The 27,193-nt window shown below is 51.8% G+C and overlaps 3 protein-coding genes across 4 annotated transcripts; 1 reads left to right on the forward strand and 2 right to left on the reverse strand.

Moving 5' to 3' along the window:
• Window positions 1–2,143: 2,143 nt before the first annotated feature.
• On the reverse strand, window positions 2,144–3,898 carry LOC112901284 (E3 ubiquitin-protein ligase PUB23-like). Its single transcript, XM_025970162.1, has one exon. The coding sequence runs from the start codon at window positions 3,738–3,740 to the stop codon at window positions 2,397–2,399; it is 1,344 nt and encodes a 447-aa protein (XP_025825947.1). The 5' UTR covers window positions 3,741–3,898; the 3' UTR covers window positions 2,144–2,396.
• Window positions 3,899–10,756: 6,858 nt separating this feature from the next.
• LOC112899972 (class E vacuolar protein-sorting machinery protein HSE1-like) lies at window positions 10,757–12,472 on the forward strand. The gene has a single exon (XM_025968654.1). It carries the CDS (start codon window positions 11,046–11,048, stop codon window positions 12,063–12,065), a length of 1,020 nt encoding a protein of 339 aa, XP_025824439.1. The 5' UTR covers window positions 10,757–11,045; the 3' UTR covers window positions 12,066–12,472.
• Window positions 12,473–15,416: 2,944 nt separating this feature from the next.
• LOC112901045 (2-deoxy-glucose resistant protein 2-like) lies at window positions 15,417–20,808 on the reverse strand. Of its 2 annotated transcripts, none has more exons than XM_025969863.1 (8): window positions 20,535–20,808; window positions 17,453–18,601; window positions 17,241–17,331; window positions 16,878–17,035; window positions 16,752–16,803; window positions 16,557–16,636; window positions 16,357–16,447; window positions 15,417–16,260 (listed from the first exon to the last, which is right to left on the reverse strand). In XM_025969863.1, the coding sequence occupies exons 2-8, from the start codon at window positions 18,506–18,508 to the stop codon at window positions 15,776–15,778; spliced, it is 2,013 nt and encodes a 670-aa protein (XP_025825648.1). In that variant the 5' UTR covers window positions 18,509–18,601; window positions 20,535–20,808; the 3' UTR covers window positions 15,417–15,775. The 2 variants fall into 2 exon arrangements, with proteins under 2 accessions (XP_025825648.1, XP_025825649.1); XM_025969864.1 differs by lacking the exon at window positions 20,535–20,808 and adding an exon at window positions 19,158–19,778.
• Between the last annotated feature and the right edge of the window lie 6,385 nt (window positions 20,809–27,193).

Below are 27,193 nucleotides of genomic sequence, written 5' to 3' on the forward strand. Positions count from 1 at the left end.
GGGGAGGATGTAATATCCGGATTGCCTCTCAGTGCCACCGAGGTATCAAGCTGGATTGGAATTACAAGATCTTGATAGGTGCCTGCGGCTGCAAGCCCAATTGAGAGAGCTCGATCAAATTCGGTGCAAGATTAATGGATGGGAAATTGAATTGAATGAGACACCAGAATCGAATCGAATCTGATACCAAATGTTAGCACAGATTGAGAGTGGAGATCGGAGAAAGAAATAGGATAGGAGCAAAGCAATAAGAGGAAGAACAAAGGACAGCATGGGATAGGAAATAGTCTCAGTTCATACAATTTGATGTCGTCTCCCCTTTTAACTCACGGCAGGGTACACAAGTTCACACACACGCCAACCATTCCGGATCATGCACATGCAGGTTGGGCTTCTTGGGCCCGGAGCTCTTACGCTGCCCAGCCAACGATGAAGAAGACTCTGCCCCAGCTGGGCTGCTCACGCAAGGGTTACCTTTGCCCAGGACTTGGTGCAGCGTTATTGATAAGGAGGACGAGGAGCCCATCTCGAACAAAACGCTCGCGTCCGCTGCCGAGGAACGTATGAAGGGTCTCCTTCCTAGCTGGGCCGAAAATCTCTTGGAGGCCGCAATGTTACCACTCGGGCCGGGCTCCTGCGGTCGTTGTTCCTGCTCTTTGCTGACTGCACTGCAGGTACCTGTTCTCTCAAAGAAAAAAAAATTTACTGCAACGGCCGCGGCTACAAAGAAGCCTCTTTTGTGCCACAGCAAGCCTATAGGATACCAACGTACATTGCGGTGGTCCAGGCTTGGGTCAGAGACGTTTCGTTCCACTTCCGCACGTGCTCCGCGCCGCTCCACACTTGCAGCCACCTAACCCGTTACCTGTTCCTGCTCAGCACCAACCACCAGTGAACGCATGCGTCCACCATGCACCTGGGGATAAATTAGTAGCTAGCTTCATCAGCTACTGTGCACGCACAACCTGTCTACTCCTCCTCCAGCTAGCCACCTGAGATTTCTTCGGCCTTGCGGCGCGCGGCTATGGGTCAGCTAGAGCATTGCGCTATCATCCTTGATCCACGTTGAGATCGACACGGGCGACGGGCCACGCCCGATAGGCAAGGTAAGGCAGCTGGTGGTGCAGAGTCAGTGCGTGACTCGACTTCTCCTGACTGTTTTTTTTTTGGTCGTCGACGACATCTCGAGCCGGTCTCGATCATACGTGGAAGAGAGACGGAGAGAGCGATGGGAGAGAAGGACGCAATAAGTTTGGACGTTCCAACCGCTGACATGCATCACTTGCTGCTGAAGATGCATGGTCGACGGTCAGCAGGACTAATTCGCAGCGGTCTTTCCAATTTTATGTTTTTTTTATTCCTCTACATTAAAAACAACCAACTCTATAGCATTTTGGATCGTGTTAGGGTTTGTCCTTTGAACACGTGAACAGGGCCGCCCGGACATGCGACCTTCCTCACGGACCATGACGGGCCAAGCAAACAGTCAAGCATTGCGACCTTCACTCTCCTCTTCGTTCCTCCAGCTCCTTCCACCGTTATCCTCGCCAAGTCGCTGACCACCCGCCATCGTTAATCTACGGCCCAGATAATAACCAGCAGCGCTGGTATGGCTGGTGAGATTGTCATCCTAGCTGCAAAGCACCACTTCAACTGTGCACCATATTGCAAGACCAAAATAAAATAAAAAAAACTAAAACTGTACATTACATTTTCCTTTTGCTGGAAACGAGTATCGCGACCGAAAGTCGGAAAAGAAAATGAAGCAGTTCATCAGTTGCCACGCCAGCTGCTGCAACTCCAACGGACCCGTTCAATGGGGCTGTGCACAGCGCTCATGCTTCCACACTCCATAGGTTTATAAACAAAACCGCAAAACACAATAAAATTAGAAGGAAACGATCATCGTAAGCTCAACCACCGTGCCTTGTTTCGGCCAAACTGTCGAGCGGCCAAGTGGAAATGCGAAGTTGCATCTCAGTTAACCGTCAACGCCTTGGCCAAATTAAAGGGATGATAAACATATGACACAAACAGCAAAGCGTTTCAGCAATGGTTAGCTGACCATATGCATTCAAGAATTTAATTATATACGAGTGTACATTTTATGTATACACATCGTATTGCATTTTTCCCCACAAAATGTTAGATTTTATATACTAGTGTAACGTATCTCTATTTCCAATCCCAATCTCCCCATATTGGTGGGGAAGTTACACATCAAACCTTGCGGTTTAAGAATAGTAAAATCTTTACATGCAAAAATGAAGCAGAGAAAAAAAAAAGGGTTTTGCGAACGTAGGAACGATGAGACGACAAGATCATCGATCGAAGGTGAAAAATGGTCACCAGATCGACCACGATCTTGCCCGGCCGCGCGCGTCATGCGATATGGATCAGCAAGGGTAGGAGGATGCCAGGTGCGACGCCAGGCACGGCGAGCCCCTCCACACCCTGGCGTGCATCTTGAGCATCTCCCTCGCCCTCTCCCTCGGCCGCTCGCCGGCGGCGCCGGCCTGCACCAGGTACAGCAGCCTCGCCACCACCCCGACGGCCAGCATCTCCTGCAGCACCGCGGGGGTCGCCGAGTGCCGCGCCACCGCGTGCAGCGCGCGCACCGCGCTCTCGGTGCCCGTGGGGGACAGCCGCGTCGCCGCCCGCGCCACGGCCGCCAGCCCCGCCGGGTGCGCCACCAGCTCCTGCCGCCCCTCCGCGCAGCCGCACAGATGGTCGATCGCCACCGCCGCGAGCTCGCCCGCCCGCTTGCCGCCGGTAGTGCTGCCGCCGCACCCCTCGTTGAGGAGCAGCTCCACGAGCGCCGCCATGGCGCCGGCCTCCACCGCCTTGATGCGGTTCCGGCCCCACGGGCAGAGCCGGCAGAGCACGTGGAGAGCCAGCTTGACGGCCTTCGGCGGCAGCGCCCTGTCCACCGCCACCCGCACCACTCCCTCGATCAGCTCGGCGCTCGCCGAGCTCAGCCGCGAGGGCTGCACCGCCGCCAGCGCCGCCTTCAGCAGGTGCATCCCGTACGTGCGCGCCCGGTGGCTCGGCCACCGCAGCACGGACGCTAGGGTGTCCACGAGATCGTCGCTGCTCTCCAGGATTCTCTTCAGCGTCTCCTCCGAGAGCTTGAGCGAATGCAGCATGCTCAGGGCCGCCTCCTCCGGCGAGGTTCCCTTGGACGATTCCAGCACATCGTGCGCCGATTCCTGCACATCGTGCGCCGATTCCTCTCGGGATCCGCCCGAAGGCTTGGCCGACGACGTGCTCGCGGCATGCTTCTTGACGACGGACACGAGGAACTCCACCGCGCCGGGCGCGCCCTCGACGCAGCGCCGGTTGCGGTCGCTCTCGCAGATGATGTCCGCGAGGTCCCTGAGCGCGGCCAGCTCCTCGGGCCGGCCGCCCTTCCTCCCCGCGTCCACTACCGCGGCGACGCGGTCGGCGTCGACGGGCGGGCGCGGGGTGGGGAAGCGCTCGACGGCGTGCGCGGCGCACCAGGCCTGGATGAGCCGCCGCAGCGTGTGGTTGGGCGTGGGCTCCTGGTCGCCGGCGCCCAGCGGGAGCTTGGTGACGGGGCAGTCGCCGTGGCCGTCGGTGAACACCCAGCGCTCGATGCTGTCCCGGTCGTAGGTGATCCCCGACGACAGCGTGACCGGGTCCCGCATGACCTCCAGCGAGATCGGGCACACGAAGAACTTGGGCACCTCCACCGGCGCCGGCGCCGGCGACCGCTCCATGGATTGATTCTTCTTGATCCTAGCTACCTGTTCTCTGCACGCACCACACCTTGCCGCGTGCGGAACTGCGGATACGTCTACTAGACACCTATCTACTACTCATTGAACAAGGAGAGGGGAATCAACAAGATGAGAGGAAGTCCCTGATCGAGACGGGAAAGGCTTCTTCTGGATCGGAATGGAACTGGCCGGGACGAAGCTCTTATACTAGACGGGGAGGCGAGAGGAGCCGCGAGGTCCACGGCGACAAGTGGGCGGCGGTCTTCGTTCGGTGGATTCTTTTCTGCTGCTGTTTACGCAGTGCAGGGGGTGTTTTGACGCAGGTGGTGGTTGATTGCGCTTGCGCTCTCGATCTGGTTGGTGTGGAAGGGAAGCTCCATGGCGGGCGCGCTCCATCCGGGGTCCGGGGAAATTAATAGCAGCGAGGTGCCGAGATCGATCGCCTCCGTCCCCCTCCGCCAGGGGGGCGGCGTCCGGTCGATCGGGGCCGTCCGTCCGCGCGCGGCTGCCGGACGGGGCGGGGCGGCCACCGCGAGGCGCGAGCACGGACCACGAAACTTTCCGCGGCTTTGACCTTCCCCTTATTTATCCCGCGCTGCCGACCCGTCGTCGACTCTTCTTCCTTGCCTCGAGTCGACTGACCTCCTCGCTGCCTTTGACAATTTCGCGCGTCAGCAGCCGCTGATCTGATCAGCGAGAAAACATTTCAGCCTCATGAAGCAATTACACTGGTACACTTCTTGCTTATTACCGAATTGATTCCTGCAGCTGTAATTCAGGTCTTCGGACTGCGTGGGTACGGTTCAAACATTGTGGCGTGTGGTTGGACTATTTGGGGAATAAAAGAGAATGGAAGACATTGAAATAGTAAATAAACTGAGTGTGAATTTTCCTGTTCAGCCCTTTGCAACAGAGAAATGGGCCTACCACAAATTCCTACACAACGACTGCTTGGTTTCTTTCAGCGTCTTTGAAGAAACTATATCATGAGTTCGTCTCTTATGAAAAAAAGATTTGTCATTCTTTCTTCATATTCTTGTGTGCTCACGTTTACTCTCTCCTGTTCAGTGTATTTCTCCGTAGCACGCTGCTCACACTTCCAAGGGGAAAAATCAATTCAAAATGACCGTCAAATACCCCTAATAGGATACAGTAATAATCTTCAAAAGCATTCAGATGGGGCGAACTAAGATCGTGTTTGTTTCAGCTTGCACATTTTGAGATCTCTTGTGTAAATGCATCCCTATTGATCCCTACCGAATTACTTTATCCTTGTCATTCATATACATTTTCCATTCCTGGACTTGAAGCTATCCTTAATTAATCAATATGAATAATACAATGCCTCAAATTTGAAACACGCAGTTAAAAGAAAAACGCTACACATTAAATTAGTACGCAGTTTATAATTTTTCTATATTAACTAGTACATACATGCATCATTCAAGTTCCATATCAGCAGAATCTAATAATGTGCCTCAAATTCCAACCAGCAAGAAGTCCATTGTTGCGGTTACGAAATGCGATTAATTCTTGTATTTTTCCTAGTAGCCCTTTCTGACCCCTCCCATTCCAAGCGAACACAGACACTATACTTTAGCATACATATTTTGGTGACCCTGCACCTTCTGCAAAGTTTGTATATATAATCAGACAAAAACCCTTTCTTCTTTCGCTTATGCGTGCAAAAGGGAAACTGTACCAATAAACTATATGGCGGATGAGCAGTTGCAGTAGAGGTGGTTGGGACTTGGGAAAGCCTCGCTCCTGGGATCATGAATTCATGATCATGCTACTGGGTGAGGGATCGGAGCAACCAATAACAAGTCACATCCTTTTCCGCTGGCCCACATGTCGGCGAGATGGGCCTTCGACCCACCTCACTTTAAAAAGCGTTCGTTAGTGGACCAGTACTTCGATCAAAACGTCACGTGCCATATATACATGCATGGCACCGATCCCTTTCCATAATGTATGCTGCCCATGGATCAGCGTCCGCCACGTACCAACTCGCAGTGTCAGCATCATCTTCTGATTTAACCTAATCTGGTCAGGTCACCGCAAATTAGGTAGCAATATGTACCAAAGACCAGTTGAAACTTTGTAAATACCACATCATTGGAAAGAACGGATAGTCAGTCATAGTAAGCTAGCAACCCGATTAAGCTAAAGGAAGCCGTTTTGTGGTGAAGAAAACATCAATGCAGCGTTCAACGTTTGAGCACATAGGATTTACTAATCATACAGTAGTGTTGGAATTCCTACTATAATGTGTTGTGCGGCTGCGTGCGTGCGTGCATGGATGATGCAAGAGATGTCAAAAGACAAAAAGGCATTCCATAGGCCATAAGCAAAGAAGTCAGAGATTTCCACATAAACCGAAAAGGCTGTGTAAACGGGGATGGCACTAGCTCCAGCCATTCATACACGCACGTGTGCCACGTGAAAAACACTTTAAACGGGAGATGGCATGCGCTTAATTACTTGTGGCCACTGGTGCTCTTTGGCTTCAGCAAATGGTTGTGCCCCTCTACCGAATTGTGTGGTGGTTGTGCATGCATGCATGCATTTCGCAACAACGCAGGGAAGGACGTAATGATCACTCGAGAGTCATGCATGGTAGATCAAAAGGCAGATTTAGTTTAGCTCGATGTGTATGAGGCCTCCTCCAATGGTATGAGCTAGTACCTAGCTCTAAGCACACTAGAAGTAGAAGACAATCCTCTAATGATCTGACTTTTAGAACATAGCTCATAATATAAATGAATCCACATGCCATCCCCATATAATCTTAAAGTGCGTATACGAGATTATCTCTTGATCAAGAGATAGCTCTTCTCTTTCTCCTATTAAAATATAAAAAAATATTATATGAGTTAGCTCATATGCAACCATTGGAGGAGGTTTTATTGATCATTGGTGTCATGGCACGAATGGCCATGGGTAGGCATGCATGGACGTGCAACACCAAGTAGAGTAGTAGACCGGCTCCTCTCTTCGATGCATCAAGTCCAGGGCCAGGTCACCATCTGCGATGGAAAGAAGGCATTTTGGCACCATAGTTGGCACCATCGGTGATATGTTTGTTCTCGCTCAACAATTCTTCTCCTTTCCTGATAAAAGGAAGTGGCCTTTTTTAAAGATTTTCTGTAGACCCAATGCAAAGCATCTAGGCAGATTATTGAGAGTTTAATTTAAATATCTCTACATAACCAGATCTAGCAAAGTCTCATAGGCCATAGCTGCCAGATCGCCAGGGGCCAACTCCCAACCTAAAATCTCCATAAATCTAATAACCCACAGAGCAAGCTAGCATATATAATACGGAGTAATAACTAAATAGTTTGAACAGATCGAGTCATCAGCTGTTACATTACTATTTCAGTGTGTGAGATCCAAGTCATACAATACGCCAGCGCAAGTCAGCAACAGCGGATTTCTTCAAAAGAAAAGTCAGCAGCAGCGGCGGCGCCGCCGTCCTCTCCATGTGTCAAAGCAAGTTCGGCGCGGCGTGAAGGCTCCTTCACCGGCAGCTGATCGCCGGAATATCTCTCGGTCATCGCATGCATGGCTTCGCCTTCGGCAGCGGGACGGAGAAAACTGCAGGATGTTCGTCGGAACGGGAAGAATAGTTTATAGTTGATGCTGCGTTTGATCTGAAGATCTGAAGAAGAAAACAATGGGCGACCATGCTGCCGTGCCTGCAGCTGGGTTCCACATGGAAGTCGTCGATCGGCAGCACGCGTCTGACGAAACTGAGACGCGCGCGCGCGTGGATCGGGCTGGATCGCTGGGTCGTGGTGGGGTGAGCTGGACGCAGGCGGTCGCCGTGGTCGGTGATGGGCCGCGATTCGGGTTGACGCCGACCGGCCGGCCGGATCGGTCGAACTGGCGATCGAGCTGATCATTTGCGTGCAGGCCAGGCCAGGTTCAGCTCTTTTTCTGAGACTCGGATCGGATCGGAGGCGATCCACAGACGACCAAACCCATACTGTTGACTTGGAATTCGGATTTGTTATAAAAAAGAGAAATTCCCTATTTGACACTAGTACTAAAAGTTATTAATTTCTTCATTGGCCTTCCAAAGTTAAAATTTCCCTATTTGACACTAGTTTTAAGTTTTGTTCCTAAATTGACACTTCTGCCCATTTGAAGCCGTAACGGTGTTAAATGGCTAGTGCAAAGACCATTTTTAATGGCAGTGTCAATTTTAGGGAAAAAGTTTAGAACTAATGTCAAATAGAGAATTTTTAACTTTAAAAAGTTAAGAAAGGAATTAGTCACTTTAGCAGTGTTAAATAAAAAAATTCTATAAAAACTCGGTTTTCCCGCAATCCGGCCCTACCAACAAGCAGGGTCAGAGTACTCAAACTGCAGTAGTCCTCTTGCGGATTCATATACTCAGAAGCTATCAGCCCAACTAGTCGACGGCTATAAGCTTTTGTACTCGAGGGTCAAATTATATTTTCCCCTATGCATTCATACCTTAGAGGAGGGAAAAAAAACACTTGCGCCCAGCTTTAAAACAACAAGGACAGTGAATCAGATTTCGCAAAAAAAAATAAGGATTGTGAATCAGAGGTGGCAATAACCCCTTTATTAGATTCGACCATGTTAAGTTCATAAGCAAATGGGCAGCTATTAACCTCTCTACCTAGGTAATCGATATTTTGAGGTTTAAGATTTGCATCTTGGAATGCGTGCGCATCTAACGTACCGCGGGGTCATAAACATAAATAAATTTCTGGAATGAGAGGAAAACTGGCATTCATGCAGCTGTGCCCTGTGGGCTTGCAGGTTTGGATTTGCGCTCCTGAATTACCATCTTTGGGCCCCAAAAAGGAATAAGCCCATGGATTGTTAGTTCAGGCTCTGCATTAGCCCAGCCCACTGTGTCCTTAACAACACCCCCACCCTCACCCCGCGCCCCCGCCCCTCCCATTTTTCTTATAAATATGTGTACTTCGCATTACGCGGGTTGTAAAGAAAAAAAAACTTCAATTTACTCCCCTCAAATATAGCCAAAGTTCAATTTATCCCATAAACTATGCCATTTAGTTCATCCCATAATATAATTTATCTTTTTTATTTCTCCATACGTAAGTTGAGTTTTAATTTCAAATTTCTCAGGTAGCAGTGGACATGACAATGCATATTAAAAATTGCTATAGTTTTTTCATCGTTATTTTTATTAATTTATTATTAAATATTCTAACCTATTAAAATAATGATAAAAAATTATGATGTATTTTTTTCTAACATATGTTATTACGTGTACTATCATCTTGTAAAATTTCAACTTAAAACTCCACCTATGCATGCAGAAATAAAAAAGAAGGATAATTTAAACTAAAAGGCATAGTTTGTGGGGTAAAATGAACCAACAGATAGTTTAGGGACCTTGACTACAGCTGAGGGAAGTAATTCCTAAGAAAAATAATATCTTTGCACGTTGATCGAACCAGCCATTACTGGCGCCATTTAGGATTGCATTCAGGATGCACCAATTTGGTTACAACCTACAACTTCGAGCAAGGAATTAAGATGGCTGGTAACGTTACAAGTAATAACCCAACCCAGATCGCGTTTATAACTGCGCGTAGGTGATGCTGCGTACAGATTTGAGTAGCAAATTCTCACATGGGAAAAAGAAGATGCGAATCAAACTATGTAATTTGACCATAAAAAACATTGCGATGTTATGACATTTGTTTTTACTGCTACGAAGGATGAATACGGCTAGGGGAGAACCAGCGCATCTTCCTGGGCCGACTTGGCCTCGGCCCCTCGTGCGCTCCCTTTCCTCCGGCAAGGCGGCGGCGGCGGCGGCGGCGGTCGTCCCCAGCAGGTCATGGTCGTCGCCCTCCAGGCGCCGGTCTTGCCGTATCGCAGTGGGCCGCAGCAGCGTCTGCCGTCTGGTGCCGCTATATTTATCTACCGGGCCTGCAGAGTTGGATTCACGGTAGAGGCCCATTGGACCGCCATCCCTCGGCCCAACGAAAGATTAGCCCATGGGTTATTAGTAGTGAAGTGATAGCCCATTATTACGAGGACAAATGATTGAGGAGGCTAAACCGCTAAACCCGCTAGAGGGCCTCGATTTTGCCTTCGTTGCGTACAGTACAGTTCCCACCGAATTAACTGGGCTTGGGCCTAGATCAGATCTTGCCTGGATGGGCCGTGAGCCCAACTTGTTCAGGACCCCCACCAACATGAGCTTTCTTTCCGTGTCGTCTTCCCGTTCCGCCGATGCAGGGGGCGCCGCGACATCCAACATCGAACCGGCTGCCTGGTCATGTCTCGCCGTCGCAGGGGTCGGCATACCTCGAGCCGAACGGGGACGCGGGATGGCGAAAGGTGCACGCACCGGCGAGAGCTATGCCCGTGCCTCGCACCGGCACCACCAACCCTAGAGATGGCAACGGCAGGCTGGTGGTTTTTGGCCGCGAGGAAGAGCAGCCGAAGCGGTCGCCGGGTCCATCGAAACGACCGGATTCTGACCGAGCAACGCCTCGCGTCCGTCCGCTGGACGGCAGGCAGGTCGCCGGACGAACGCAGGCCAAAGGGGGGATCCCGTGCCGTCCTCCGTCGCCGTACACCCGCCGCCCGCGCGGCGACGGACCCGTTCAACCTGCGCGGGAGTCCTAGTATTTTAAGATTCCCACCACGCCACATCAGGATCTGTCAGGTTCGACCACATGTCACGCTCGACGATGCAGGCAAGGCGCCGATCCGGCGATCCTCGCAGAACGGGACTGGCGGTGGAAGAAGAGATGAGGAAAGCTGAGGAAACTAGACGTCTAGACCGCAGCATCGGACGCTCCCAAATTGGCGTGGAGTCGAGCCGGCGGCGGTGGCCACCTGCCAGCTTGCCCCGAGTGGAAACAAACGAGGGAACCCGGGCCGGGGCACCGCGTGGAGTCCGCTGGGCGACCCCGCCGCAGCCCCTGCCGGCGCGTGCTACCATTCCCGTCCCGGCATATAAAAAAGTGCACCGGCCACGCGGAGGCGAGCCGAGTCCACTGGCCGCTGCCGTCCCGTCCGCCCGGGTCCGGCCCCTCGCAGGAACGATTCCTCCACGTCCGACACCGTGCCCGCAACCAGAAAACAACCAGAAAAGAGAGAGGAGAGAGGGGAGAGGAAAATCCCCCGCCCCGCCCCGTCCTGCCGTAAAGCCCACACGTCGCTTTGACTTCGCCCTCCCTCCCCTCATCTGCCTGCCTTCGCCGAGCTCACACGACCACCCAGTACCCAAGCGAGCTCCCTCTCCTCCCGCTGCGCCTCGGCCCCGGCGGCTCTCGCCTCATGTTGAACCACTCCCGCTCCCGGCCCGACTCCCGATCCCCGTTCCTCCACGGCCTGCCGCCGCCGCAGCACGCCGCCGCCGCAGCCGGGACGGAGGAGCTCCCCCGGGACCCCCGGATGGACCCGCCGTCGTCGTCGGGGAGGGGGCCGGCCACGCCGCGGCGGCAGCTGCAGGGCCCGCGCCCGCCCAGGCTCAACGTCAGGATGGAGTCGCACGCCATCCGGAAGCCCTCGGCGTCGGGGGGACTCGCTCCCGCGGCCCCGGCGCAGGGGGCGCAGCCGAGGCGGGACGACCAGCAGCAGCAGCAGCCCCCGCCGCGGGCGCCCGTGATCATCTACGACGCGTCGCCCAAGGTCATCCACGCCAAGCCCAGCGAGTTCATGGCGATCGTGCAGTCCCTCACGGGCCCGGGATCCGGCGCGCCGCAGCAGCGGCAGGAGCGCCGCCGCCAGGCGGACGACGACGACGACGACGACGTCCTGCTGCTGGACCAGGCGGCGACGGCGTTCCTGCCCCCCGAGCTGCTGCTCTCGCCGTCCGCCGCCATGTCCCCGGCCGCGCGCCTCGCCACCATCGAGCGCTCCGTGCGCCCGGCGCCGGACTACGACGTGGGCGTCCTCTCGGGCGCAGGCGGCGGGGCCGGCCGAGACGGAGACGACGGCACGCTCGCGGCGATGCTCGGCCCCCCCGCGCGCCACCCCAGCATCCTCTCCCCGCTGCCGTCCGCGCTGCCGCCCGCCGCCGCGTCGGGGCTCTTCTCGCCGCTGCCCTTCGACCCCAGCGGCATCAGCTGGCTCAACGAGCTCAGCCCGATCCTCCGCGCCGCGTCCTCCGCCGGCCCCGGCGCCTCCTCGTCCGCCTTCGCTGCCGCCGCCGCGACCAACGGCGGATCCCGGCCCCCGCCGCCGGCCTACTACTCCGACCCGTTCGTCCCCAGCCCCCGCAACCTCCTCGCCACGCCCACCGTGCCGTCGCCCACCGCCGTCGCCGAGTTCTTCGGCAGCCTGCCGGATCTCTAGCTCGCCGTCGCCGCCGCCGCGTCCGTCCAAGACGGATGCAGTGCAGCCCCAGCAGCGGCGGCCGAAACTTTAGCTACATTTTTCTACTCCTTTTCCCTATAACACCAAAAAAAAATTCTTCTTTCTGGCGGGTAGGACACGTTGGCGGGCCCGGCACCGATGCCAATTTGATTAGTGCAGTGGAGAGAGTGAGAAAAGGGGTGGGAACGTAACTCGGAAAGCAATGGCTAAAGATAGTTCAGGAGTAGCAGCTGGTGTCTAGGCTCTAAAGGCAGCCGGCCGTAACAGCACTAGGAACTTTTGTTTATTTCTTCTTCTTCTTGGATTTACTAGACTTGCTACACACCTTGTGTAGGCCAAGAGAGATGATTGTTTGTTTAATGGAGGATTGGTTAATTCTTTGCTTAGCTTGGTGATGTGCTCATCATTCTGTCATGCTGACTAGTGGCTCGGTGGGTTGTAGCCGAACTCGAGTAGTGTAGTTGGTGCTCTCTCCATTTACTGATACTTGCTGGTGTAATCCCAGGCTACTCATACATTTATTAAAAAATCTAGAAGACTAAATTGTTCCACACGAGCATCCACCATGCTATTTTCCCGAGTATCCAACTGGCCAATTGTCATTTCCTTTTTTTATCTTTCGATGCATATAAATTTTTTTGAAACCTTCGGATGACACGTCCGGAAGTTTTTGTTTTTATGTTGGTATCCCGAATTTCGTGACATGCCAATTTCGCAAAAAATAAAATAAAATATGATATGTCGACTCGAGAAATAAGAATTTGTGATGTGTTGATTCCTGGAAGTAAAATTATGGCGTGTCAATCTGAAAAAAGAAATGAGGAATTTGTGATGTGCCAATCCGCAGAAAGAGATTTTCGATGTTTCAATTCACTAAAAAGAGAATTGCTTTGCTGCCGGCGTAAAATAAAGATGCGAGGTGAAGAAAGAGAAAAGAAAAATTGCCGTGGATAATAGAGGCTCGGCATGTGAACGCGCAGGATGGGAGCTTCGTTTTCGCTCTCGCACGTGCTCCGAGAAAGATTCGGCCCGCGGACGGCCGGGAAAGCGGCAGCGGCAAGGCCTGTCCAAAAAGAGCTCCATGTTGTGCAGCAGATCGCCCTCACCAGACCCATGTGTCAGAATCACATTTCCTCGGAAGTTCAGGACCCAAGTGTTCACATTTCGCAATTTTCTGGTCACTTGCCAAGGTCAGCGTGGAGCATTTGGAGCTGTTCTCCAAGGTTCGCATGAGGTATTTGATCTGAAGCTTATTGGAGTCAACGGGTGGTACGAGTTGACCAAAATTTTGAACCCAAAGCTGGTCTAAAGTATGAGCTCATCTAAGCTTGACCACGTCATATGTCTAGAACGAGTAAAATACATTGCCAATTTTCGAACTTGGTTCAAGGTGTTATCCTGATCCTTAAATTTTTAAAATGCATATTCAGATTCTCAAACTTGCTAATCGCATCACGTGAAGTCTAAATTATCATTTCTAAATCATAAAGTAAAAATGTTCAACTTATATGCAGTTTACACGTGGGTCCAAATTTTATTTTATAAATTTTCTGCTGAACTCTTATATTTTGTATTTTTTTCCCAAAACTTTGTTTCAAAATTTTATGCCGAATATTTTATTTTTTAATATTTTCTCCAAAATCTGTCCTTTTTATTTTCTATTTTTTTATATAAATTTGCTCATACGAGTTCCTTGTTTTATAAATTTTTTATACAAATTTTTTGTATTTGAATATATTTGTACAAGTAAATTGGTATGAATGTTTTTATACATATATATTATTTTATGTGAACAAATTATATAACTTCCAATTTAGCTTAAACAACTATGATTTGGACCTCACATGATAAGATTAGCAAATTTATGGATCTGAATGCGCATTTTGAAAATTTGGAGATCGGAATGATACTCCGAACCAAGTTCGAGGACCGGCGATGCATTTTACTCGTCTAAAATTATGTTGCCTTTGCATCTCGATCCACAGATTCTAAGGACATCTTCAGGTTTCCATTGGTTATTTTTTTGGACTTAAATGCCCGTTTTGGTGGCAAACTTGCGATAACGCCTTAATGCACCAAAAAATGGTGCATCCAGAGGTTGACATGCGATCCAGCCCATGTGTTCTCTGACTACTCCATTCACTTTACTTTTGTTTTGAAGGGTATTTATTTGGAACAATTTGCAGTTTAGTCGGCGGTAAAAAGGACTTGAAATTGCTTATATAGGTGGTTCAGAGCGAAGGGATAGAAATTGGTACTATATTCACCAATTTATAATTCAGAGTACCACAATTATATGGATACTAGATATATGGCAAGTATGCACTACTCCCTCCAGCCACTGAACCCCAATATAACTCTTGGACAAGTATTAAAGAAAATAATTTAATTTTTTTTGGCTCTTAGCTGCATACCTATCTTTTCTATTTCCTCCTCCGTTGCTTAATCTTAGAAACAAATTTAGTTACGGTTTTTAAACGAAGAGCTCACAGGAGGTACTCTCTCTTAGTCTATCCTATAATTGCTGTTCTCTCCTAGTCTCTCTTAGTCTATCCTATAACTGCTAGAATGTCTTAAGAGGACGGAGGGAGGAAACTGGAAGTGACCGCAGAAGTGCTTAAATATTCGCACGTAGATGGATTGGAGGAGTGATTTGTGCTGGCTGCTGCCCTTAAAAGTCCCACCGCACTTGTGGGGTGGTCGTGACCGTCCTGTCGTGCTTGTCAAACTGTTCCGGCCAATTGGGCGATCGTGGCGTATCCAGCATCACCTTTCTTCGATGTGCCTATGCAACGGAGCAAAAGGATCTCTCCATCCGTCTCTCCCTCTCTCTGCGACAAAGTGCTACGAAGAATCACTTAGCTTTCAGAACCAACCCTTCCCAGATCACCCGAATAATGACGTCAGAAACACCGCGAGCTTGGCAGGTCTGCCATGGCGAGACGCGAGAGCAGGGGCAACGCCACCGAGACCTGAGAGCCGGACGTGCGGCTCGCTCGCAGCTTCTTGCCTTCTTTCCCTCCCGGCGCCGCCTCCGGTTCGCCGCCGAGCGCGCCGCTCCGCTCCCGACCACCACCCAGGTGAACGGCCGCGTGCCCAGACTGCTGCCAGCTGCACCGGCACGGAGGACCTGACCCTGACCCTGACCGGAGGCCGCTGCGGTCCAGGTGATCCGCACTGGCTCCAGGATGGCTCGGATGGGACAAGTGCAGGCGATGGCGTCCGTCTTCTCCAGCTTGACTAGAGTGCAGACAAGTTGCCAAGACTTGCGATGGCTATCTGCCACGGGGAAGAAGGGTTTAATGGCTGACACCGACAGAAAGCGCCATCTTGGTTCTCTTGACATGAGCAACATCAAACGGCATTGCATCATCTGATAATTACTGAGAACTGAGGAATACCTCGGATGCAGGTAATAACTGAATGGCTCTTTTTTACTGTTCACTTAACAAGCCATTCAGCAAAAAGCTTATGGGCAGCAGCACAGGCGTCTGCACTTGGACCGACTACAGATCGTCTCTCCTTCATGAGAAGTTCACGATCTGAACAAATGTTACAAAAAAAAGAATCTCTAAGAATTCTGACCAAAAAAAAAGAACTTCACGACGTTAGTGGGGTTATCAGTCACCAGCGACGGCTGCGCTCCACGGACCGGATCAAACCGGCCGCGTGGCTCAGCCGCTCAGACCTCAGAGTCTCACGGGCAGGCCGTAGTTGGGAAAAGACCGGATCACGCCGTCGCGGCTGGCGGTCACGATGACCGTGCTCCACGCGGCGGAGATCGCAGAGAGGCAGTCGCCCAGCTGCGGCCCGTCCTCGGGCTTCGCGGCAGAGGGCAGCTTCTCCTCCGGCCACGTCGCCGACCCCTTGGTGCCGTCGGCGAAGGGCCACGGCCCCGGGGACCGGGACTCGCCGTGCCGGCACAGAGCGGGCGCGCTGGAGGATTTCTCGGTCAGGCAGGGAGGCTTGGTGCGCCCGTCCTGGTGCACACCAGGCCATGGCACAGCGGTGGTCACGTCCTTGGAGAAGAACAGCTCGCACGACTGAACTGATTTGGCGTCTCCGGAGTTGGCAAAGTTCCAGATGTAGACATTGGAGTCCTTGCCGGCGGAGATAAGGTATTTGCCGTCGGACGTTAAAGACGGCGATGATAGAGCCTTCGACTTCCATGGCCCTGTATCAGAGAGGGAAAAAGAAAGCTGTTAGCAACTCAAGTTAAGATGGGTAACAGGGTTGAAAGATGATTGAGGTTTTTTTTAAGCGAATTTACCTTCAAATTTTTTTATGGTATCTCCATCGGCGACTCGAATTTTAGAATCAGCTGATGCGATTATAATCCTATTGGAATCACTTGTACATAACTGCAGAGCAGAGATCACAAATTAGTAATTTGATCCAATAATTTCAAGGATACCAATGCTTCCATGACCAGCATTAGACAAATCGGGATAAACCAAGGGAGAAATGAACCTTCAGACTGTTGATCCGACTGGCAGCTGACTTTTTCTTCCCTTGCACAAATACTTCTTTCTCCAGTTGGATGCTTTCAACTAAAAAAGGAAATTGAGCTGATTAGTTCGGTACTCAAATATTGATACACTACTATTTGGTGATCATAATGGTTCACTCTTATGAATTGTTCAACATAATCACACCTCAGCTTACCTGATTGATTGTAGAAGCGGCACGCTCCTGCAATCGTGCCAACAATGAAACCCTGGTATGCAATATCTTAAATTAGCTTCCAATGATGGAAAAATGATTTGCAAAGACATTTCATCAGATTAACACCTTTCCATCTGGTTGGTAACTCAAAGCAGTTACGATATTCCGTGTATCAGCCCAGTCAGTTACTCGCCCGTCCAACACATCCCAAATGCGCACTTTACCATCTAATGAACCGCTGATGAAGTATCTCTCATCTAGAGGGTTGAATTGGACACATGTAACTGTTGTCAATTACAAAGGAATAGAAAAGAGAGTCAGGTTCTTATCCAGGAAACTAAATTAAGTTATTATGTTTCAATGTACTGAGAATATCACAAATTCATTTTCATCATCACAATAATGTTAATACACAGAGGAGATCAGCATTGAGCAACGATTGCATTTATGTTTTCAAAACAAATGATAGTTTATTGATATTCTGCTTACCATAGTCTTTATGTTTGAAAACTGCAAGACAACCATCACAGCCAGGTTTCCATAAGCGCACTGTCTTATCTTTAGATGAAGTCAAGAGATACTGCAGCCAAACCAAGGTGAAACAGGTAAGCGATTTAACATGAAAACAGCACTACTAATATCCGTTTATGATGCATGGTTTTAAGATAAATGAGGTATGCACACTAGAGAGTAAGACTTACATCTGATTTTGACCATGTCATATCCAGGATATCACTTGTATGGCCATGAAATTCATGTAATGGAGTCTCTGAAATTCGAAAAGCCTTCTTGGGTATAACTGCAAGTGCATGGTTCTGCCCCTTTCCTATATTTGCCTTAAAGACTTGAACTTTCTCCACTTTTTCATAGGGATCCTCTCCCTTATACAACTTAGGAGATGCTTCCACTTCTATGATTTGCCATATTCGTACAACACAATCCTCACCACCACTTGCTAAATACCAGCCAGATGGGCTGAATTTCATGACCCTAATTGAACCCTTGTGAGCTCTGATTTCTTGATCCATGTAGACAGCAGAGAATTCAAGAAAAATTTTCTTTCGATGTTGAACTCTTGTTCTGGTTGGTACACCTGTTGTGCAGTTTTTCACATGGACATCATACTTGCAAATGCCACTGAAACTTCTCTTTGTCATGAATGTGTTCCACAAGCTTTTGACATCCTTTTTCTTTGCACCTTTTGTTTCTCTTGCAGGACTATTACCACATCCTCTCCGTAGCAATTTTTGAACAGATCGGGAGAGGCCAAGCAGGCTCTCAAACTCCAGAAGAGACATCACCTTATCTGATCCAACCTCCTTCAGCATGTCAGTTATACTGTTATGTGCAGCACTGTGAACTGTATATCTCTTTCCACTATCCATATCCCTTATGCAACACGAACCGTCAAATTCCAATTCATTGTCACAGACAGATGAATCCAAGGAAGAATGGCCACTGAGAGTTCTCTCCTCCATGTCGGTGAAGGACTCAACTGCTGTGATTTCCCCATGGCATTGAAAAGAATCCATCCTGGTAGAAACAAGTTCATCTAATCCCATTCCCTTAAGGAACCTTTGCCGCCTTTCTTGAACACTCATTGGCTCATTTGCCCAAATCTCATACTCACATTTCCTTGGCACTGAAACATCATCACTCGTGCTGCAATCCTCTGGGGATGAAGGCTCCCTTGGCGATTGAACATCTTCAAATGCGTCAAAGAAAATATCATCACTGTCTGATTCAGACCTTGGCATCTTCTATTAAACTGATTTTACACCAAACAATGTATCAAGTGGGGCTCTGATGACACCCTCTGAAGGATCAGGCAGGGGGTATCAAGATGTCATCTGCAAAACAGCAAAGCGACTATGAGCCTGGGGTAAAAAGAAGGAAAAAGTACCAACATCAGGAAACGACGAAGCAGCACAGAAAAAAATGATTCGCAGTTAAAATACAGGCAAGTGGACGACAATATTTCAAGTGAATCCCAAACTTGGGCAATCCTATTTACACGCACAAAAAGTAAATACACGGCAACTGATAAAGAAAACTGGTAAAGCAGGATGCAACAATTCCTCCGCAAAAATGGGTTAAGATATGGTACAACTAATCATCCCCTAAGCGCACGCACAAAGTATGAAACTCTGCATGACACTGCACTACAGAAAACAAAGAAACAAGTACACTGTACACAGAAAAAGTTTAACTCTGAAGAGAATATTAGACAGGATTCGCCAAAAGAGCAGCATATAACATCTAAAAACAAACTAAAAATATTCCTCACAGAACAATGCAAAATACTACCATCTCAGGCAAACAATTACCAGTACTCACTAGGTCCTCGACGGTGAACTGTAACAGGTTGTCACGGAACCAAACAAAGCACAAGCACGGGCTACCTACCTCTAATCTAATCCGGTGGCCTCCGTCCTGCGCGCTCTCACAGTGCTCACCAACAAGGCAACAACTCACCACCAGTACACCCCCAAGGCCCCCACACCTCGGTAATCCCACCGGGGGGCTGACGAAGGCACGAAGCAAGAAGAACCCACCAACAACAGCGACCCACACGAGCGGGCGGCCGGACGGAGCCCGCAGATCCCGAGGAGACAGCGCAGAAAGGCTACGGTAATAAAGATGCGAAAGTGAAAGGGGATTCCTTCCTCCCTCCGCCGAGCTTTCGACTAGGGCGGCGGCGCGGCCGTCGTAAAACCAGCCTCTGCCGCGGCACTGTAGCGTAGCGTACAGCCGGGGCGGGGAGGAGAACGGGCCCCGCAGGGGCAGCGACGTGCCCTGCCGGCGGGCGCCGCCGCCTATTCTGTCCCCTGCCTCTGCGCCGACCGGGCCGCAGGCGTAGGGGACGCAACTCCGCGTACTTGTTGGCCATTAAAGGCCGCGGCCTTCCAAGTTCAGAGAAACCGCCCCGGTGGGTGACACAGCAAACAGGAGAGTTCCCTTCTCGTTTGGTCAGCACCTTGTGGTGGAAAAAAGGAGGGTTTTTGTTTGTTCTCATGCGGAAATGCAGAGTCAAAGAACACCGGAAAGAAAGAAGCAATTGACTGGCTCTTTCGTTTTCGCATACACCTTCTCTGTAAGTGAAGCACGGAGCAAACCGCGTCCTGTTCTTGAAGCCATTGAACACAAAGAATTCAGAACGAATTCTGCACAAAAATCCCAAGGCCGGACAGACTCGACGCGAAGTGGACAAAGTAAAAAACGAACCGCTTGGTGGCGACGTGTTTCCCGGCCATCGCGCCATTAAACTGGGGGTCCGGCACGCACCGGTGGAGAATGTAAATGCCACTGCTCCGCTTCCGGAGCGTAACGACGCTCCTCCGTTCCGAAGCCAACCGACAGAAATTCGAAAACGAAAATTGAAAAGGGAAGCGTGCGGAATTCGGGCGATGGGGGCCCCAAAAATCCAGCACCGATTTCCGGGGCTAATTTCGCATGGCGTAGGCGAGGCGAGGTCGCTTTTCAGGGAACCGGGCGGCGGATGCCGAGAATAAATTTTTTTGAATAAAAACCGAGAACAAAAATAAATCGATCATTTCTCGCTACCCATTCGGTTGGGGATCACATGGAGCGGCGGTGCTCTGAACTTCCAGAGCAGTTCGAGCTGCTACCAATCAAACGCGCAGAATCGATCGAGAAGCTGGGGGGAGGAAGGACGGGTGGAGGGGAAGCGGATCACTGTGCCATTCAGTCACGAGCTCGCGAGATCAACCGCTCGGACGGGAACGAAAGGCACGGCGACAGAATTCGAAGCGCATGACTCACCTGCAGCGGGAGTGCTCCACGGCTTGTCCTCCCCGAGCCGCCGCCGATCTTCTCCCGCCGCCACGCGCCATGGCCATCCCGCTCGCGAACAGGATCAGGATTGCTGGACGGGCCGGCGAGTCCTCCTGACTCCCTCCCGGCCTCGGCGGAGAGGGTACTTGGAGGGGGACAGGTTGAATGGAGACCTCGGCCGGACGCGAGCTTGGGGTTGGGGCTCTTCTCTTGGACGCTCCGCTCCGCTCCGGCCGCCTAGTTCCCTCTGGTCTTGGTTTCCAAGGCGCTTGTTTGTTTCGGTCTGTCAAATGGAGCTCTCTCTTATTATGCTGGCTAATCCCGACGCGGTCTTCCCCTCCACTCTGGTGGGTCGCGTCGCTTTCCGTCCTGGGGCCGGGCCCGGGCCGGGTGGGCCGGCCCTCTGGATTCCTAGTATGTGTATTTTAAGGTTGAAATTGATTGACTGCTATGTCCTTCCAAAATTCAAAAAGAAGGAAGGCAGAGTAATATTCGTATTGTTCATTTTGCATTCCTGTGCTAGTTCGGTAGCAAATTTTTCAGTGAAATTGCTATCAAGTGAGCATGCCAATGCTGTGGCATCGGTCGCGCCGGTGGAAAAAACTTAAGAATTTCCTTCAGATAATTAGGACCAAGTGCGTGCTCGTGTTCATAGAAGTGAGCGCGATTATAGTGGGCGTCCGTATCTGTAGTGTGCTTAAAAAAATAAATAAAAGAAGCTAGCTGTATTATCTTTTTTTACATCTAGAAGGGGAAACTAATACAGTCAAATTTGGAGCGGAAACGGTGTTCAAACCGGCGAAACACCTGTTGCTATCCATAGGACAAAAATATGCGCTGGTATTCGCGTCGCCTACTAGATTCGTTGTTTGCGTAAAGGGCCACAAACCTTGCTTGTACTGGTTGCCGATGCTACTCACCTTCACCCCCTTTACTGTTGTACTTGCACAAGATATCCAAACTACTGTGCTGCATCCAGACAAAGCGTTATCCACTTCCGAAGCCCTGAAGTCTGAACTGTTCCTCGCAGCTGCAGGCGCAGTAGATAAAACCCCACTAAGGCTAAGGGTCTGTTGGTTTCCAATTCTCTAAATTTTAGACCCATCACATCAAAAAGAATCTTTATTTAGAAGTATTAAATAAAATCTGTTTATAAAACTTTTTCACAGCTGGGTGCTAATTCGCGAGACAAATTTAATGAGCCTAATTAATCCATAATTTGCCACAGTGATGCTACAGTAATCATCCACTAATCATGGACTAATATACCTCATTAGATTCGTCTCGCGAATTAGCACTGGGGTTCTGCAATTAGTTTTGTAATTAGACTTTATTTAATATTTCTAAATGACAAGATTCTCTTTGATGTGACCCTCTAAACTTTAGACTTCAGGAAACGAACACACCGTAAGTTCCTTTAATCCCTAGCTGAGAGGTATTGAAGAGGATTAGATCCTACAGGTTATTTGGGGATCTAACCTCCTCAATACTCTCTGATTCTTTCCTCCTCGGAAATAATCGAATAAAGTTTGGCTTTGACACTCTCCGATCTCTCCCATCTCGGAAATAATCGAACAAAGCCTGGCTTTGTCAGTTTTGACCGGTTATTTCTGAGATGGGAGGGATCGAAGGGGATTGATGAGGGAGTTAGTAACCTCAAGTGATTTTTAGAGGATGTAATTCTTCTTGATTCCCTCAGTCCCTGTCGGCTAGGGATTAAACGAACATGGTCTAAAAAGACAGCGAAAAACGATAATGCATGTCATGCGGATGAAGCCTAGTGGCCCTAGGATTAATCTACCTAGCGACTAGCATCTCGCCGTCACCTCCGACGGTCCGATCCTCCTCGCTGCCTCTCTTGATCGTCCAGGTAACAAACCCACCACCACCACCACCACCACGCTTTGGCAAATGGCACGGGCGCGTCAACGACTGGATGCATCCTCTTTCCTAATCCTCCTCCCACCTTTTCGACCGGAACAAGATCACGCCTTCGCCGATTGTTCGTCCGGCCATCCGCCCGTGTTCACACGGGTCCGATGCAGCTGCAGCTTTACACGGGAGTGGAATGGCACGGCATTTTTCTTTTCTCTTTTCTTCGGATGGTGTCATGTGTTAGCAGCAGTGAAAAGTGAAAAGGCCAAAACCGAGCTGCGTCAGTGTGTCTAATCTGATCAGCGCCGTGATGGAAAGTTAAAAGCAGCAGCAGGTGGTCCAGCTCGTGCACTAGCGGGGCCTAATCTGGCATGATTACATTAGTTCAGTGTCAGCTTGTGTCTATGATTAAGGTTAGCGAACTGGGATCGCAGCGGCGTTTTCCTGGCTTCGTGCTGGAGGGGGGCTCTCTCTAGCTGCTTCTATTCCCCTGGCATGTTGCCAAATGGCCCCAATGGCTCCCCGAATCGGATCGCGAGTAATCGTGCGGCGCACCTGAACTCCTGATGAGGCCTCTAGAAACCAAATCCGGTTGCAGACATGCAGGCTAGGCTGGTGGCTGAAATTAAAAGGGATCTCGCAGCCACAATCCACGCGGACAGCTGAGACAAAACAAGCAGCCGTGTGGTGCGCACCTGACCTGACCTGAGATGGAGCGATGGGTGAGCCGTTGCAGGACAAGGACTGCAGGGGTCGTACAGCTCTGCAACAGGAGCAGGCGAGCAGCATGCGCGGCCGGCTGCCGCCTCCTGCCTCGCTGGTCCGGATTCAGGAGGCAGGGCCTGCCGCCCCGGCCGTTTCTGCTGTCGCGGAGGACACCGTCAGCGTCAGGTGTAAAGGCCTGCAGGTCCCTGGGCAGTTGGTCTTGTCCTGGTCTCTAGAGAGGAGAAGGAATGCAGGAACAGAAGCATTTAGGCTGTTAACCAGCATTTAGCAGCAGCCGCAGCTGGTCAAAAGCAGAAGCCGCTGCCTGGGCATTGCATTGGTTAAGCCCTACCGGCTGCCAAGTCAAAGCCTCTCTCCTCCCCCTGTAAACAACACCGGCGAGGCGACCATGTGGCCGTGAGCTCGCCAAAGCTGCAACACGGCCATTAACAAATCATGTAGCACGCGTCTAATGTACTCTGTGCTCTCCCGATTGTTGGCTAACAGGCTAAGCCGGGAAGATTCCGCGCCCTTTTTTGCGCGGATCCCCGTGCACTATAACTCCGAAAAGTTTGGCCACCACGGCGACACGATCGCTCTCCGCGGCTTGGTCGCCGGCGACGACTCGGCCCGGCCCGGCCGGCCATGTTGCTCGCTCGCCCTCACGCCACGCGCGGCGCGTGCGAAGTACAAAAATCGAGCGGGCCGACGGCGGCGGGCACGGCCCCGGTCGCTCGCCGGGCGAAGGGGGCGGGCACGCCGGCGCCGTGTGGGCGAGCGGAGGTGGACTCGGCGATCGATGGTACGGGTACGTGCCGCGTCGTGGTCGTCGCCGCAGGCGCACAGGGACGCGCACACGCACAGGCTCCTCTGGGCTCGGCAGGTGGGGCGGGTCCCGGCAGTGGTCCCTGAAAGTGTGCCCAGTTCGACCCGGGCCTACGTCTCAGCGACCGCCATCCGCCGTGCTCCATTGCTCCTGTTCGAGAGAGCTCGTCCGTACCCCCCGGTGGTGGCCGCTCACCGGACTCCGGCCGACATGGATTGCGTGGTCACGTGGCCACCTTTTCGCGCCGAACCCAGTGGCTATTTTTTTTTTCTAACGGAACCTGTGCTGTGCGTGCCACTCAACATCCGGTATGGCAGCAACGCTGGGCGTTGAAGTTAAGCGAGTGGGTGGGGGGGGGGGGGGGGGTGCTTGCGCTAACCCGCTTGGACGACCCGGCCTCGCCGGCGATGCCCACCACGGCCGCACATGGGCAGTGGATTGCGCACGCCGCCGCAGCCCGCAGGCTCTGACAGAAAAATGTTCCGTTCCGGCGTGATCAGTCAGCTGGTGGGTGATTGCTCCACGGATTAGCAAACGAAGCGGTCGTGTCGTCTTCGGTTGGGCACGAAGCTTTAGGATATACCGCGCGCGGGTGTCAGGGGCACGATCGTCGTGGTGGCAGTAGAGCCGGCCAGGGGCCACCTTTTCCCCAGGGGTTTCGGCGGCCGCCGCCGGCCGGCGAGCAACGATCGCGAGCGTGCCTGCCCTGCCGTTGTTTCATCATGGAGCCCGGGCACGATAGGATTACGAGCCCGGCCGGGGATCGCGTCTCGCCTGCCAGGATCGGCGCGGCCGCGGAGATAACGATAGCACACGATGTGCTGTGATCGTATAACAATCAGGCTCGCTTCGTGTCTCCCAATTTCATGCCTGTAATGTAAAAGGGAATCTATGCACACTTGGCCTTTGCAGCTTCTCCAAATAGGGTCGAAGTCTAATTGATTCCAGAATTCAGGCAGCTGGCTGCCTGGCTCTGAAAATTTCCGCGAAACCTTGAAAAAAAAATAGAGACAAAGCAGACATGTAGACGGAGAATGCGGCAGCCCGGATTTAGGAGGCATAGCCTACCAGCAGGGTACATCTATCTATTCGTTTCAAAAAAGAAAAGAAAACGCCGGGTACATCTAGCTAAGGCATCTCGTGAGGGAGGAAGAATCAGAAGCGGATCATAGTTTTAACCAACCAACATGCAGCGGCGAATGCAGAGGAAAACCGTAGCTTAATTGGCTCCCGAGTCAATGCAAAGCCACTCCTCCAAACAACCCGGGCGATCGAGCATGTGGTCACGGGATTGCCACCGCTGATCCTTGCCATTAACAATATAATCATCATCAACCCATCTGATCCCCCTGGTGTCCTGGCTCGGATAATCCAAGAAGATTCCGCAGCTTTTTGCAGGGGATCCCAGCGCATTAACTCCGTAAAGTTTCCCGGCGACGACGTACGAGTACGACAGACTAGTTTATGCCGCCGGGCGCCGACGCGCCGTGGTTGGTCGTCGGTGCACACGGCTCCCTCGCGCTAGAGGATCCCGGCGCCCGCCGTGAGCGGGAGAGGGAGTGGGACCGAGCAGCGCGCATGGGGCCGCGGGCCGGGACGGGTGGCTCGCCGGGGGACGCCGCACGCCATGTGAGGGTAAGGCTTGGCAGGCACGGCGTCGCAGCCGAGTGGGCGGTGGACACGCGCGGCGAGCATCGTTGGCAGCGCGCACGGTCTCTCAGCTCCGCCGGCGAGTGACGGAGTGAGATCGTGCGCGGGCGTGGCGCGGGACAGGGATTGTGCGGCCATGTGGCCACCTTTTCGCGCCAGATACAGCTGCAGTTGTTAATTTCAAAAAAAAAACAGCTGCAGTTTATTGTGTAAAAAAAATAATCTGCATGTGTGCTTCCTATAAATACTCGACGGTTGGCGAGCTTGCCAATTGGACGATGCATGATTGGATACGCCGAGGCAGGGGAGGCAGGGAGCAGGAGCTGGAGCTGGAGCTCGCACGTGGCTCGTGTTCTTTACATCCGAGTCCACGGCCGCAACGCCCGGAGCACATGGGAGAAGCTGGAATTGAGCTCGGGGCCGGGCTTGACAAACGAGCACTTTTCGGGCGGGGCTCCGGGGCCGCGTGCAAGCTCACCCACACGCCATGCTCCTCAAGTCCTCGGTTGTGGAAGAAGGGATGTTGCCGCCGAGATGATGGCCACGATCAGGACCGTACCGGCCTTGGTTATCCATTGTCAATAGAGGGATCAGGCCAGGGGAGCGATAGGATCCGGGGCTACTACACCGGGATCTCTCGGGTGTGATGCGATAGGGTTTGCAGACGTGTGAGCTCGATTAGCTGCTACCTGCTAGTGTTCATTAATCAATCATGGTTCTCCATCTGGCATGCATTCTGGCTTCGGCGAGAGGTGTAGCGGCCTTTTGCTTGCAGGCTTGCGGCTCGTATTCTCTATGTCCTGCCAACTCGACACTGGCCACTGGGGTTGCCCCTGGCCGCCATGTGTGTCTCAACAGAAGGTGTGAAGGTCTCTCGCGCCACCCCATTGCTACATTTTCTGGGAGCAGGATTTGGGAGTCGCCATTTGTCATTTACTAATGACCAAGCGCGACATATTCCGCTCTTCTTCTTGGAGTAACTTTTTTTTTGAAACATTCTTGGAGTAATTCTTCACGAACCAATGAATCATTTGCCTTTGTCTTTAGGGACACAGAGTCACTGGGTCTAGGGTCATGGTGCTGGAGCAGGCAGAGGCAGAGATGCGCGACCAACATTTGGGCAACAATGGTGGACAAAAGGAAAAGAAGCCCAAAGGGCCCATACCTATCAGCGGGATGATGGGATTCGCCCAGTGGTTCTCCCAACCCAACGCCCAGCCGCCCAGCCGCGCGATGCTAATGGGCTTTCTTGCGACATGCCGACATGATTATTTTCCTACACAGAACGAACAACCATCCTTTGGAACTCTTTACGTTCCCAGTATACTCCGTATTTCAGTTCCAGATTGCCTGGTCTGGTACCAACACGACGGCTGGTGAAGCAGCGATTCTGTTGTGAAGCACGGGTTCGGACAGCGATGTCTTCCTTCCTTGTCGCCGGGCCCCGGGTGTCGCGGCGGTCGTCCGAGTCGCCGCCGCCGACGGAGCCGGCGGGGAGAGGGAGCTTCCGAGGCGTGCGGCGGACCTGCCGGTCGGCTCGCGCGCGTGTGTTCAGCCACGTCAAACAGGTTTGCTACTTGGGACTACGTGG

This window comes from Panicum hallii, chromosome 7 (genome assembly GCF_002211085.1).
Source record: "Panicum hallii strain FIL2 chromosome 7, PHallii_v3.1, whole genome shotgun sequence".
Classification (NCBI taxonomy): Eukaryota; Viridiplantae; Streptophyta; class Magnoliopsida; order Poales; family Poaceae; genus Panicum; species Panicum hallii.

Excerpts from the sequence above, each read along its gene's own strand:
- LOC112901284 (XM_025970162.1), bottom strand. The coding sequence starts at position 3,740 with ATGGAGCGGTCGCCGGCGCCGGCGCCGGTGGAGGTGCCCAAGTTCTTC.
- LOC112899972 (XM_025968654.1), top strand. The coding sequence starts at position 11,046 with ATGTTGAACCACTCCCGCTCCCGGCCCGACTCCCGATCCCCGTTCCTC.
- LOC112901045 (XM_025969863.1), bottom strand. The coding sequence starts at position 18,508 with ATGCCAAGGTCTGAATCAGACAGTGATGATATTTTCTTTGACGCATTT. Across the intron at positions 17,036-17,240 it reads TTTCAAACATAAAGACTATG|TTACATGTGTCCAATTCAAC; the intron begins GTAAGCAGAATA and ends AATTGACAACAG. Across the intron at positions 16,637-16,751 it reads CCGCTTCTACAATCAATCAG|TTGAAAGCATCCAACTGGAG; the intron begins GTAAGCTGAGGT and ends TTCCTTTTTTAG.